General features: G+C 33.1%; 1 protein-coding gene across 5 annotated transcripts in view; it reads left to right on the top strand.

Annotated features, from left to right (window-relative positions):
* The window catches only part of tbc1d32 (TBC1 domain family, member 32), a 99,014-nt gene that overhangs the window by 68,268 nt on the left and 16,608 nt on the right, over nt 1-14,138 (top strand). For 4 of the 5 annotated variants that reach the window (XM_073932914.1, XM_073932915.1, XM_009294920.5 and 1 more), the window contains 4 exons: nt 2,725-2,794; nt 5,258-5,373; nt 6,930-7,084; nt 10,693-10,833. In XM_073932914.1, the coding sequence (XP_073789015.1) occupies nt 2,725-2,794; nt 5,258-5,373; nt 6,930-7,084; nt 10,693-10,833 (482 nt within the window). The remainder of the gene's footprint in view (nt 1-2,724; nt 2,795-5,257; nt 5,374-6,929; nt 7,085-10,692; nt 10,834-14,138) is intronic. The other variant, NM_001100023.1, reaches the window with a different exon arrangement.

A 14,138-nucleotide genomic window follows, 5' to 3' on the forward strand; every position in this document is an offset into this window, starting at 1 on the left:
TAGAAATAATATTGGTCATTCTCTTTTGTTTAAATCCCTGCTGCAAGAAATATCTGCATGGTCGAGTTTGATTAATGTGACCACTTCAAAAGATTTGACCAAATTCACACTCCACTCAACCTATTGTTGGGTTTTAGATTTGTAACAAGTCTTGAAAATTCTGATTACATTGCTTTGTATTTGACTCCATGACATCAAAGATCTTTCAAAATGTCTTGCTCTCTCAAAACATCAAATTTTCTTTTTAATCTCAGAGCGCTGAAGTTCTCGTACTTTGAAAGACTTTGAAACTCTTTGTTTGAGTATGTGGAGGGTCACAAGTCAGTTAACTGTGGAGATTATTAGTAGTCTGGGTTCTGGAACACTCATGAACTTTTAATTGAATGACAAGCATATCTTTTTATGTGTGAGTGAAGTCCAAAGTCTGAAAGCACAATTGAATATGCTGCTTGCATTTTTATACTCCAATGCACTTTTATTCAGGTTGTAGCATATATTATTAGTTGTATAATATGATTGATTCATTTTTCATTGATTAATATGTTTATCTATAGGGTATGAAATTGTCTGATTGGACTCGTCTTAATGTTTTACTTGGAAGCTTTTGTTTTATTAATTTTATGAACCAGTATTAATTCAGTCATACTGATTTTGTGAATCACCTGAAAGCAGATAATTTGAAACCAACATTTGTCTATATACAATTGCTGGCTACACTGAAAAAAAATGGTTCAATGCAAATTGCAATTTATTTAAGCTGAATTTAAACAAACCAATTAAGTTGAACATTGCTAAATTTAATTAGTTTGTTTAAATTCAGCCCATGTAAATTGTTTGCAACCAATTAACTAAAAAAGTGAATCCAGTGAATATTTTTTTTTCAGTGTAATTAGGTGATGAATGAAGGAAATTAACCACATTATGTTTGTCAGACAATTAAAAAGTGCCATAGAATGCATTAATGCAATATGTTAAATATGTTAATATGTTAAATTGTTCTTTAATATCTTAGCCTAGGGAAGAAAAACGATTCTTCAGAAACTTTTACAAACCCATTTCGAGGCTTAGAATTTACCCCTAGTTTAGAAAAGTCTTATTTGACCATATTTGGAAGGGTCATGGCCTTGTTCTGTCGCTCTATGTATCTGCAGCTCATGTGAGTGCCCCTATTTGTCTAACACACACACACACACACACACACACACACACACACACACACACACACACACACACACACACACACACACACACACACACACTGAAAAATAATTATACTTAAGTTGTCAAAAAATATTTTAACCAATTGACTTGATACCTAAATAAATGACACGTGATTGTGTTGTGGATAAAATCTATTCTGAATTATAGTTTATATGCATTTGTTGTCTCATTAAAAACAAGCACATCTGTCTGTTGCTCTATTAAAAAGATATGTGGCAAATTCCGAATATGAACGTTAAACTTATAAAAGATACAGATAAACAGACCTTATGAATCTTTGGGGTGGCATCTGGCATTCTGACGGACTAAACACACAGCTTGGCTGTTTTTTTTTTTTCACAGAAAAGCTCCTTTTACACTCCACTTTCAAAATAAGAATCCCATGTACATAGTAATTATAATTAAATCTTAGATTAACTTAAAAATAAGGGAAAAGATATAATTATTATAATCTTACTAGAAAACAATATGGCTAATTAAATGCAGCTTGAAGTGTACATGTTTGTGATTGCATTTGGATCGTCAGAGTTTTGTAACTATTAACCTGTTTTCACTGGATTTTACACTTACCAAATTTACACAAGAATAAATTTACACAAAATTACCATGAGGCTCATGGTATGCCATTTCTATTTACTGTCCTCTTATTATTCACCTACGCCTACTAAGTATATCCAGATTTTCAGTCTATGGGACCTTAAAGGAAATGACTACCATGTACCATATTAACACCAATAACTAATCAGTTTTATTTTTTTAAAATCTGTTTTTAAGTCATGGGATATGCTTAAAAACGTCTCTTTCACATATTTTAGGACAGCTTTTAATAGGACTAAACAATGACCTTATAATGAAATTCAGAAGATTTATAATTAAGTGTTATCTAATTTTGATCTCCATAGTATAAATTTAAAGTATAGATGCCTGACATGGAAAGAATTATAGCGTTAATGCTTTAGCATTTGTGTCTGCCTCTGGGTTCATATCCTCTCTCGTTTAGCAGAGCAGAAATGGCGAGTTGTTATGCTACAGCTCATTTAGCTGTTCATGTCATAATCGCTGACTGATGTGAGCAGCAGGAAATGTGATTTGTCATTTCTCCTTAACTCCTCTCTCCTATTGGCTCGTTGGCCAGCCAGTCAAGACCAGTCACTTCACAAGGTGCACATCCATCTGCATTATGTCATCATTACAATCCTGACATTGTTGTTATATTAATGAGGATAGAGGAATGGTCCTATAATTATATCAGTGGGCCCATTTCCGTCTCACCAAGGGCATTCTCTCAATTAAAGCCATTCTTAAACATGATGAATGTAGATTACGCAGCTGATGTTGATTTGTGGGTAAGCCGATGCTGAGATGAAAATGTATTATTTAACAGCGCATTTTGCAGAGCTCTTTTGCTACTCTGTGCTCCATTTATTGGTATTAAATTAGTATTTGAAGAGGGGGTGTAAATGGGAAGTCATTTTCTCTCTCTTTTTTTTTTTTTAATCTCAGTGGTGGATAACAGTGTAAAGACTCGAAGCCTGTCATCTGTGGAGCAGCTAGGTGTGGAAATCTCACTCAGGTAAAATATATGGCATATCAAAGGTTGAATTTTAGATTAGTTTTATAGTTAGTAATTAGTTTAATCAAGTTGATACTTTTGTAATACACGAAAATATGTAATTTGATGTCTAAATATACCCAAATCTAATTTACTTGGAAACCAGGATTATCGTAAGTTATATTTAAAAAAAACAATAATAATAATAATAATAATAGTATATATATATATATATATATATATATATATATATATATATATATATATATATATATATATATATATATTTATATATATATATATTTATATATATATATATATATATTATATATATATATATATATATATATATATATATATATATATATATATATATATATATATATATATATATATATATAAACTGATTATTAAATAAGCATTAATAAGAGTTACACTGTAAAAAAACTATTAATAAATGTTGTCCCATCATTACGATAAGGTTAACTAAACAAATTTAGGTGAATTAAAAAAAAAAAAAAATTTGTCCCCAAAATATTCTCAATAATTGTGCTATTTCAGCTGATTTTAGATAAGTAGTTTGAACAAGCAAAACAAATTTTTTAATTGTAGTTTCTAAGTAACAAATTTCTTGTTTTTATTTAGTTTACCATAATAAATATTTAATTAAAGGGCACCTATTTTATCCATTTTACCTATTTTTTTTATCCATTTATTGATATAAGAAATAAATTTGGTGTTTACAGAATATATCTGTAAAGTTTCCTCTCAAAATACACATCAGATCTGCCCATTTTGGTTTCTGAATACGGTGTAGCTGTTTATGTAGCCTGTGGCTTTAAATGCAAATTAGCTTCTTTTCCTCACCCACCTCTTCCACATGCGTGTCAGCTTCTCATCATACGTTTCGTCAGATAAACAGCACAGAGACAGACTTGGATAAAGCTGAATACTGCTCATTAGTCAGAAATACTGAGTAAGTTTATTTGATGCATTTGTGGTGGAGTTTTATCAAGACTTTCTTAAATGATGAGTCTCCTACAAAATGCTGTTAGCAGTACATAATACATGTATATTGGCGTTTACTGACACTGTGCAGCCATGGTGATTTATAGCAGTTAAGAATTACATTGCGATTTTACTGTCTTTTTAACAAACATGCTCTGTTTTAAAAACATTTTAAACTTATAATACTTAAAAAATCACAGAGTGTTGTAACAAACATTTAATCCAAGTTTTTGTTTTGCAAAACAATGTTCTATGGACTTGTGTTGGTTATACATGTTATTATGGAAACATGGCACCTGTCAATCAATTCAGTGGGTGAGGAAAACTGCACTCCTATGTCATGTTGCGGTGGTCCTCTAAATCACTGGGATTTGAGTCCAAATTTAACATTGGGAATTTTTAAAAATGTCAATATGTCAGTGGACACAATACAACTACACACAGTTCTGTCCAAACAGCTTACAAAAGTTGATTTTCATCATAGGTGCCCTTTAAACAGTACAGGCATAATTTTGTTGTTTTATTTATCACTTTTTTATTTATTTATTTAAATTTGAATTAAATTATCAGACAAATTTTAATTGTAGCTATATATAATCTAATTTAACAAACAGTTAATAAACACTTCAGTAGTAACTATAATCTTACATGAAACCCTGTTGAAAATTAAATTATTTTTGATAATGTTTATATAAAGTAATTAAAGTGTTGTTAAAAATTAATATTATTTATGTTTTAATTTTTTTTTCATAACTATTATGATTTTTATTTGAAAGCCTCTTTACTGTTGGGAAATTGTTTTTCATGTTTAAACGAATATAAATTATAAAAGAAGTTCAATACAGCTTCAATACCTCTGCAAAAATCTCATGACATTAAAGTTACATGTGGCATTGTCAGTTTTCAAATCGATAATATTACTAAATCAGTGTTTTTTTAAACTCTGTGTTGCGAAAATTCTAACTCCATTTGGTCATATTTGTGCTAGAATAGGACAAAAATACTGATTAGGAAAATGATTTTTGCAGAACAAATATATTCAGAAAGATTCATTCCTGCACTGCTCGTCTTTCAGCAGTATAGCTAAACTCAATATGAACCCATTTAGATACTGTATTTTGTCTTAAGGCAATCCACAATGGCTGTAATCAGCCAATGCATTCTAGTGCTCGGCACATTGGGATAATTGTAACTCCCTGTTAACCTTCATTTGGTTGCTGTGTTTCCCAGGGAGAGACTGTATATGCATGATAAAACTTAATTTATTTTTGCTCGCGAAATTTGTTCTTATTAGTGAAGAAATATTGCCTTGAGAAAGTTCTAATTATGTAAATGCACACAAGTTGGTGTTTGGGGAAGAACTATTTTAACAATGTCCTTTCACCTTTGTTTAGCAAGGTCTTATTGAAAAGGGGATTAAATGAAGCTGTCTGTGTGTTTGTGTGTGCACGCGTATGTTTGTGTGTGTGTGTGTAGGTATGGCAAGTTTCTGAAGCTGCTGAGAGAAGATTCAGAGCAGGATCTGTGTCTTCTGCTGAAACACTGTCAGGAGTTTCTCTCTCAGCAACGTGTCAAGGTCACCTCTGAGCTCTGTATCCTCATTATTTATGAAAGGAGTCAAGTGATGTGCAACTTATTGCAAGATTTCTGATGTTTTATATTTGGTTTGCACAAAATCATCATTTGATATATGTACATACAGTTGAAAGCAGAATTATTGGCTCTCCTGTGAATTCTTTTTTGTGAACATTTTTTTTTCTTTTTCAAATATTGTACATACATACACACACACACACACACACACACACACACACACACACACACACACACACACATACACGAGTTATGTTAATGTGGAAGTTAGTGACCCTCAGTGCTGGGTTATGGCTGGAAGAAACGCCTGTAAAACATATGCCAAAATAATTGGCAGTTCATTCCTCTGTGGCAACCCCTGATAAAGCAGGTACTAAGCCAGAAACATAGTTAGTGTTAGTGATTTATTTTATTATACCAACATTCATTAGTAGGACAAAATTACAATTAAGCTAACTTAACAAATTTACGTTGCTTGAACATAAAACAATTAATTTGTCTCCAAAAAAGTAGTTTGAACAAGCTACACAATTATTTAAAAAATAATGTAGTTTCCAAGTAATTTGTCATTAAGTTTAACATGGTAAATATTTATTTAAACCAGATAGATCTTTTTTTTTTGTTTGTTTGTTTGTTTGATTTATTAATTTTTTTTGTTCATTTATTTAATTTTGTTCCTTTTTAAATAATATTTAAAATAAAACATAATTAAATGTTTTTAACAATATTTTCTTTTGATTAATTATTCTCCAAATATTATTGAATAAGCAAGCCATACTTAAAAAAAAAAAACTTATAGTATTATATTAAAAATGATCTAACCAATGGAAATTTACTTTAGACATAAAGCCCATATAAACCTTTGAAAACAGTTGATAATAAATGCTAATCCAATTCATGTAGTGAAATTAGAATCTTTTATTATTGCATTTATTTGGTTAAAAAATATTTTTTTTATGTATAAGTGGAATGTATTTATATATATTTGTTTGGCTGTAATTTATTCAATTACTTACAGTATCCATTACCCCATTCTTTATTAATCGTTCAGAAAACATTTCTCATGATATTTTATTTAAATGTTCTACATATTTTTAGGATTATTTTATGGATGGTAAGTTTGGAAGGGCTGCATTTTTATTAAATAGTAAGGTTTTGTTATATTCAAAAAGCTTTTCTTTCACACTTGATCAATTGAATGCATTCTTTTAAAAAAAGACCCTGTTTAAATAGCTTCTTTATTCACATATTAAGCATAACCTTTAGATCAATTGGTTCAAATCTACTGTTTTAAAACAACAACAACAAAACTTCAGGACTTACAACATACAAGAAAAGCTCTATCATCATCCTTTTGCAGATCATGCCCTTGGTTTTTTATGCTATAATAACACACCAATCATGCATTTCTAAGCGTGAATAATCTCTAATACTTTTTGATTCTATTTATCAGCATTATTGCCATCAGATTTCTGTTCCATAGCATAAGACATTGGAAAACCTCAAACAGGTCAACCTTTTGAATGTACTTAAGATTCCTTGACCCAGGTGTCAGCCCATTTTCAAGGTGGTTATCCTGGTCACGATTGGTTTGCTTCTACAGTATTTCTGCTCATGCACGGTGATGTGGGCCGCTCTCTGAGTTTGCTCTTGCGTTTCTCCCGTCTCCTGCCGTCTGCCTTCCTGTGGCCTCCGAGACTGCACAGCTCTGTGAGTTACAGCCCATTACAGGACTTTTTGTTGTTGTTGTTTCTCTCTCTCTCTCTCTCTCTCTCTCTCTCTTTCTCTCTCTCTCTCTTTCTCTTCACTCTTACCAGATTTCAGTGTGTTTGTTGAGTAGCTATCAAGACAGTAGCAAAGAATTGCAGACACAACACATTAGAAAAAATAAATGTATGCCATTGTTTGCTCACACTCGTCTCGTTTGTTTCTTTTAAGTGACACAAAAAGAAACATTTATGTTCTTTTAGAATTAATTACAGTCCCTGTAAGGTTTTTGCAGAACTTTTTTTCTGATTTTTGCGACCTACAAACCCTAATTTAAAATTTGCGGCAATATTTGCGACCTAATTATGTGTTGATTTGCTGTAAAAAGTATTTTTTACAGGTTTTTGCAGAACTTTTTTTCTGATTTTTGCGACCTACAAAACCTAATTTAAAATTTGCGGCAATATTTGCGACCTAATTATGTGTTGATTTGCTGTAAAAAGTATTTATACCACAGACAAAAGTCTTTATTAATTATATATTTTAATTACTCCTAGACCCAGGGTTCTGTATAAAATAACATTTGAATATTTCATATGTAACCAATTATACTCCTTAAAATATTAATAATGAAAAAAATAAAAAGTAATGAAGTAAATTTAAAGTGTCCACAAGTTTTTTTTTTTACAAGAATCTTTCTTTTTCATAGCTTGTAGCTATTTGTCAACTTTAGAGCATGCCAACCATGCATGAACATTAAGCAAACAATGCATTATAACAACAGCATGTCAACAGTACATCATGAAAAAATGCAACCAAATGCATTAATCATGCACTACCTTACAAAGAAGACATTTGTGCTGCCTATTACATTACAAACAACAGCAGATTCTTCAGCAGGATAGCGCTCCTTCTCATATTTCAGTCTCCACACCAAAGTTACTAAAAGCAAAGAAGCTCAAGGTGCTCCAGGATTGGCCAGCCCAGTCACCAGACATGAACATTAATGAGCATGTCTGGGATGGATAAGATGGAGGAGACATTAAAGATAAATTCAAATAAATTTGAAGATGAACAATCTCTGGGAGTCCTGCAAGAACGCTTTGTTTGCTATTCCTAATGAGTTATTTGAGTCATTGCAGATCGTCCAAGTTCATAGGAGTCACACACAACATTAAATCTTTTTCCACTGCACCATGACTTTATAATCTGTACTATACAATATTTCTGTTAAGTGACAAGACTTTTATCTAAGCAAAGTCAGACCTTACTGTCCTAATCAAATAATTAAAAATCAAGACATTATCATGTTTTATTTTGATAAAATAAGCGTAATTTAGAGGCCTTTGCCTTTCATATCAGCTACTTCTAATACCAAATAAGCAACTAGAAGTCAAGTTATTATTTGTTTTCTAAAACTTGGATAGGCGACAAGACTTTTCAGGGGGTGTATACAAGCATTGCATCTCCATACTCTTGTAAAGGATACTGTATGTAAAAAAAAAATTGTATCCATGTATCTGTATAAATTGTGTCTGCACAACAGCTCAAACATAAAAATCCCCTGAATCATTGCACAGATTGAAAAAAGTAGAAGTGTTGTTGTTTTTACATGTATTGATAGGTAAATAGAAATACAAGAATCTGTGTAACAGCCATGAATCAGTGTGTGCTGTAGATGCCGCTGATGCCTGTGTTATAAGGTATGCATGTAACAAGTTGTTGAGTAATTTCACTCACCTCAATTTTATTCAGGGCCTTTCGGAGTAATATTTGTAGGTAAATGCGCGTTTGTATGTTTACTCAAACAGTATTTTAACCTGTGTCTTCTCTGTCTGTATAAATGCAGAGTTACAGACCAGCGTAAAGGTATATATACTGCCACCTACAAAGTTGATGTGTGTAAAAAGTAAAATCAGATGAATTGGGTTGGCTAAATTGTCCTTAGTGTATGAGTGAATAAGTGTTTATGGATGTTTCCCAGTGATGGGTTGCGGCTGGAAAAGCATCCGCTGCTTAAAAATGAGCTGCATACGTTGGCGGAACATTTCGCTGTGGCGACCCCGGATTAATAAAGGGACTAAGCCGAAAAGAAAATGAATAAATGAATCGAATGTCATAATTAATTATTTTTTTTTTTAATAATGAGAATTGTACCTTAAAATAAAGTGTGACCTGAAAGCTTCAGCAAACAGTAACTGCATGGCAGAAAATCAGTTTTCAGAACAACATAAATGATAGTTTTGTTTTGACCTTTTCCCCAAGTTTAGCCCATGTTGCAATTTTCTTTAAACCAATAAACCAGCTGCATCCCCCTCATGTTTAGTAATGTCCTGAATTTATATGTATATGCTTGTGTAGCTTCCATATCCATGTGCTGTAAGCACAGCTGTGCATTTTGGCCTGCATTATCATACTAATCTCCATTTGCATAGGAAAGGTTAATACTGTGAGGAAATGCTGGATATCATGATATTACTGGGGCATAGTCATTACTGTGGACCCCATAAAATTTGGATGGAGCAATCTTGCTTTTTCTCGGAACGGCGGATAGTAAACAGAGCTCAGTTAATAGAGTTTCAGCTGTAAAAATATGTGCAGGGTATGATAATGCTCCGCACGCACACAAGTTTGTCTGATTACAGTTCCGTATTTCTGTGCTGTCAAAGTGGATGTGCATGTAAATCGTTCAGCTGAAAGACAATGAGGAGAATCAGGAAAACCTCACATTCATCACAGATCCCCTAAACAGGAAGACACAATGGCAGCTAATAAAATCTGGCCTGTGTCGTTAGCACCTGTGGTGTTTTGTTTTCTGGGATGGTGAGCAGCCCTAGAGAAACAGTTCATCAAAATAACTCAATTCTGTCATTATTTACTAACCTCCATGTCTTTCCAAAAGCATACAATTTTCTGCATGATGCTTCTATTTTCTATAAAAATAAAAGAGACTTTCATTCCCAAAATAGTAAAAGCATAATAAAATGTAGTTTGTTTTTATATGCTTGTCTTATAATTTCGCAAGAAGAACAGTCAACAAAATGCTATATTTATATATGCACTATGATCAGTTGCATAACATGCAGGAACGTTAATAGCTTATCCTCATTTACACCACACATTTGCGCAATACATCTTCACAGGCTCCCACAGGTCATGCAATTTCTAGAATACCATGGTTATATCATTAAATATCAAGGATATTCCAGACATTGAAAGCCAGGGAGTTTAATGTTTTTGTTGTCTAAATGTCATTGAATATAATGGATTTTTGGTTTGTCATTTAAATCATTTCTTTTCATTTATTTTAGCAATATGTAATTCTTCTATACTATTTTTTCAGTGCCGTTTTTTCCTTTCCCACTTGGCAATCACTTAAATCAAATGCTGTCACCAGTCTGCACCTTTTAAATGCTGTCTGTGGTTGTTTTGTGTCTGCTCAGTGCTCAAAACACCAGCTGTCTGTTTTTTCTGTTTATTTTTGGTAATGGAAAGAAGTGTTTATCTCTTAAATTCAATGAAAATCAAGCAAAATTCAGAGATTTTTACATGTGACTTAAAGTAAGCACCATGTCTTCAAAGTTTAATGGATTTTCTTTTTTACGTTATAGGTCCATCTCCCTATAGAGATTGCTCAGTCGGCTATTCATCCAATCTACTCCTGCACCGCTCATTATGTAGAGATGTTGCTCAAGGCTGAGGTTCCTCTGGTTTTTTCTGCCTTCAGAATGTCTGGCTTCACTCCCTCTCAGGTGCAATATTTTAAGTATTTAATTTTTCATTTTGTTTCACAATTTTAATTGCTCTGTTGTTAAATAATCCAACAGCCCTCCAAACCTGTAGGCATTTTAAAAACAGGTATGCCTGTGTTTGCTGTGCCAACAAAATAAAGCCTTTTTCTGTTGGTTTCCACAAAACGAAAAGCTCTACATTGAAGTTAGTTAATCTTAAGTTATTTTGTCTGATAGCTAAATATATTCTGAATAAACTAAAAACAGATGAGTTTTAAACATAATTGTTTTTCTCTCTATATAGTCTCCCATCACCTGTATAGCTCATTATGCAGGTCTTTATCTTCTTACGTGTAAGGGTGCTTTCACATCTGCTTTATTTAGTTCTGTTGAATCGCACTAGAGTTCGTTTTCTCTTTTGGTGCGGTTCGTTTAGGCAGGTGAGAATGCAGCAATCGTACTCGAGTGCACACCAAAAGCGGACCAAATAAGCGTACCGAGACCTGCTTGAAAAGGTGGTCTCGGTACGCTTTTAAAAGAACCCTGGAGCGGTTCGTTTGTGGTGAGAATATGATCCGTACTAAAACAGGTCCAACCGCAAAAAGTACTGCGCCTCTTGGACTATTCCATCTGCCGTAGGCCGATGTGCTGTGCATTATGGGATCTGGAGGAAAAATATTTGTTGACAGCGCTTTACCAACAGAGAGAGAGAGTGGGGAAAACATTACTTGATGGATTGTTGGTAATATTTCCGCAAGATGACCATGTCGCAGTTTAGCTAAATTAATTCACGCCTCCTCCTGAAGTGACGAGCGTAAAATTAAAACACTGTTTTGCAGCCACGCTTCATTCTCTAAATGTATAGTTTGTCTAAAGCAGGCATACAATCAGTCAGCGCAGTCGTCCCTTTAGAGTAAAAATGACATTTTGTGTCTGCCTGTTTTGTTTACTTGCGGGAGTTCATTGGCATTTTCCCACACGTGAATTCTAACCAATCAATAAGAGGTTTAGGAAATATGTCTAACAATATCTGGCCAATGAGAGATGTGGATTTTGTCAGATGACTGCATTTTGGTTCGTTTCAACTGGTTCAGACCAAAGCCAGCAGTGTGGTGTGAAAACAACCCAAAGACAGCATAAAATGCAACAATGTATCATTTATTGCCCTTGGTCCAGAACAAATGAAGCTAACTACAGATGTGAAAGCACCCTAAATCACTACATTAGTGATGATAGTTTATGCCTCCTCACATATGAGCCATAGGGCTATTCTATGTCTTAGACCATGTTTACACTATTACGTTTTAGTTTTAAACCAGGGTTTGAGAATGAAACGATCTGCGTTTACACTGGCGTTTCAACCAGCATTTTTGAAAAACTCTGCCGCAACTGCAGCAATGAGAGCAGCACACGTCGGGCAGTTCAATAAGGATCTACTGCTGGATCTAAACTCACTATATTTGTTAAACGTGATATTAAATTGATTTTTTCTCTATCTAACGACATATTCCGACTTTGGACTTTTGAATCTATTACTTGTTCTCAGGTAATGTGTTTTGGCTGAGCGCAAAGATAAATTAATATATTCATTTATGTAACTACGTACACTGATTCTGCACATTTGACTGATTGCTTGCTTTTATTTTCAATTTTTTTACCTTTTTATTGTATGTTATACTTTTATAATGACCATTATTGATTATTAAAACGGATATTCAGCAAAAAAGAGGGAATGTTTCATGTTTTCAATGATAATTAAAGTAGGCAGTTATGTTATACTGTAGGCTGTGTTTTGTTGTAAGTATGCAACTACAAGACGCCTTAACATTTTTGGTGTCTGTTAAGTTGCTATAATCAAAATGTAAATAGGCAGTTCATCATATCATTTTTTCATTTTATTGTTAAAAATGTGAAAACGTTGCCAGGGTGATGTGAATAGGGTTAAAAAGTACCCTGTTCCCTTAAAAGATTTTCCCGACTGGTCCTCGGGAGTTTGTTTTCCATATTAAACTTGAGAAGTCTGAACTTACAATAGAGGATGAACTTTGTGTAGGCTACTTAATATTGAGGAAAAAGCCCCAATCAGATCAGAGTCCAATCAGAGTCTGCAGCCCTACCTCCATTTTCAGATGTCTGTTGTCCCCCATCCACATTGAGAAATGTGGAAAAATGAAAAATAAAACGGCCTCTTTAGCGTTTTTAAAACCGCTCAAACTCCTCCATAGTCTGGATGGATGAAGTAACCGTAGCAAAACTAAACGTATTAGTGTAAATCGGGCCTTAGAAAATTTAAATCAATATAATGTTTTCTGTATGTCAATTTTCACATCATTTTGAAGCAAAAATGCTACAATATACAGTTTTCGAGTATTGTGAACAAATATTCAGTTTTTTTATTTTTTCATGGAGTTACTTCAGTGACTTCAAAATTTTATTTTTTTACTATCCATGCATGAACGCTTCATTCTCAAAAACACAATCTTGTGCAAAATTGTTGATAATGTATTATTGTAGACCAGTTTGTGCTGTTTACGAATGTATTAGACTTTAGCCACATGTACGTTTATAAGAATCTAAAAAAAGAACTAATTTTAAGGCTCCTCTGAACTTTTCCAGTTTTCAGAGGGTTGAAGATTGAAGGACTTAATAAGTAAAAATAGTATTAAAATACAACTTTTAGTACAATATAATTAATGATTTATAATTAACTTTATAAAGCAAAGGCATTATTAAAATGTTTTAGAAAATATTGCACTGACTTTACATTTATGTTGCACATTACTGTCATAATGAGAGCACAACAATAATACAGAAGGATGTGTGTGTGTGCGTGCGTGTGTGCGTGTACGTGTACATATAAACTCAGCATTGGTAATAACTTTCTGTGTAAATCTCAATGGCCGCTAGGGTGTACCGAATGGTTGCTAGCAAATGACTATATGTTTTAGATGGTTATATTTAAAAACCAATTGCCAATCAGAATTCTGTATTAAATTTTACTGCCTATTTAAATTTTTTGTTTGCTAAAATGCTCCAAAAGGTTGCTTCGTAGGGCATGACAATAGGTTATGTAACTATGTGATTTTGGATTCTGGCCAGTCTGAGTGGAAAAAAAAAACCTGCCCTCTCTATGATCTCTTATTGATCTTGATCGCGATATTGATCTCATTATTTTAACAGTAGTCTGAGGGGTGATGTCTAGGTCATGGATCAAAAGTTATGTCACTTCTCATTGGCTGCTTGATTGGCAGATACAAATGAGAGCATCCCCTAGAGATATGATCTTATAAAATGTGTGCTAAAGTATAGTCTGTGGTATTTTTCAT

The sequence above is a fragment of the Danio rerio genome, chromosome 20 (genome assembly GCF_049306965.1).
Source record: "Danio rerio strain Tuebingen ecotype United States chromosome 20, GRCz12tu, whole genome shotgun sequence".
Lineage (NCBI taxonomy): Eukaryota > Metazoa > Chordata > Actinopteri > Cypriniformes > Danionidae > Danio > Danio rerio.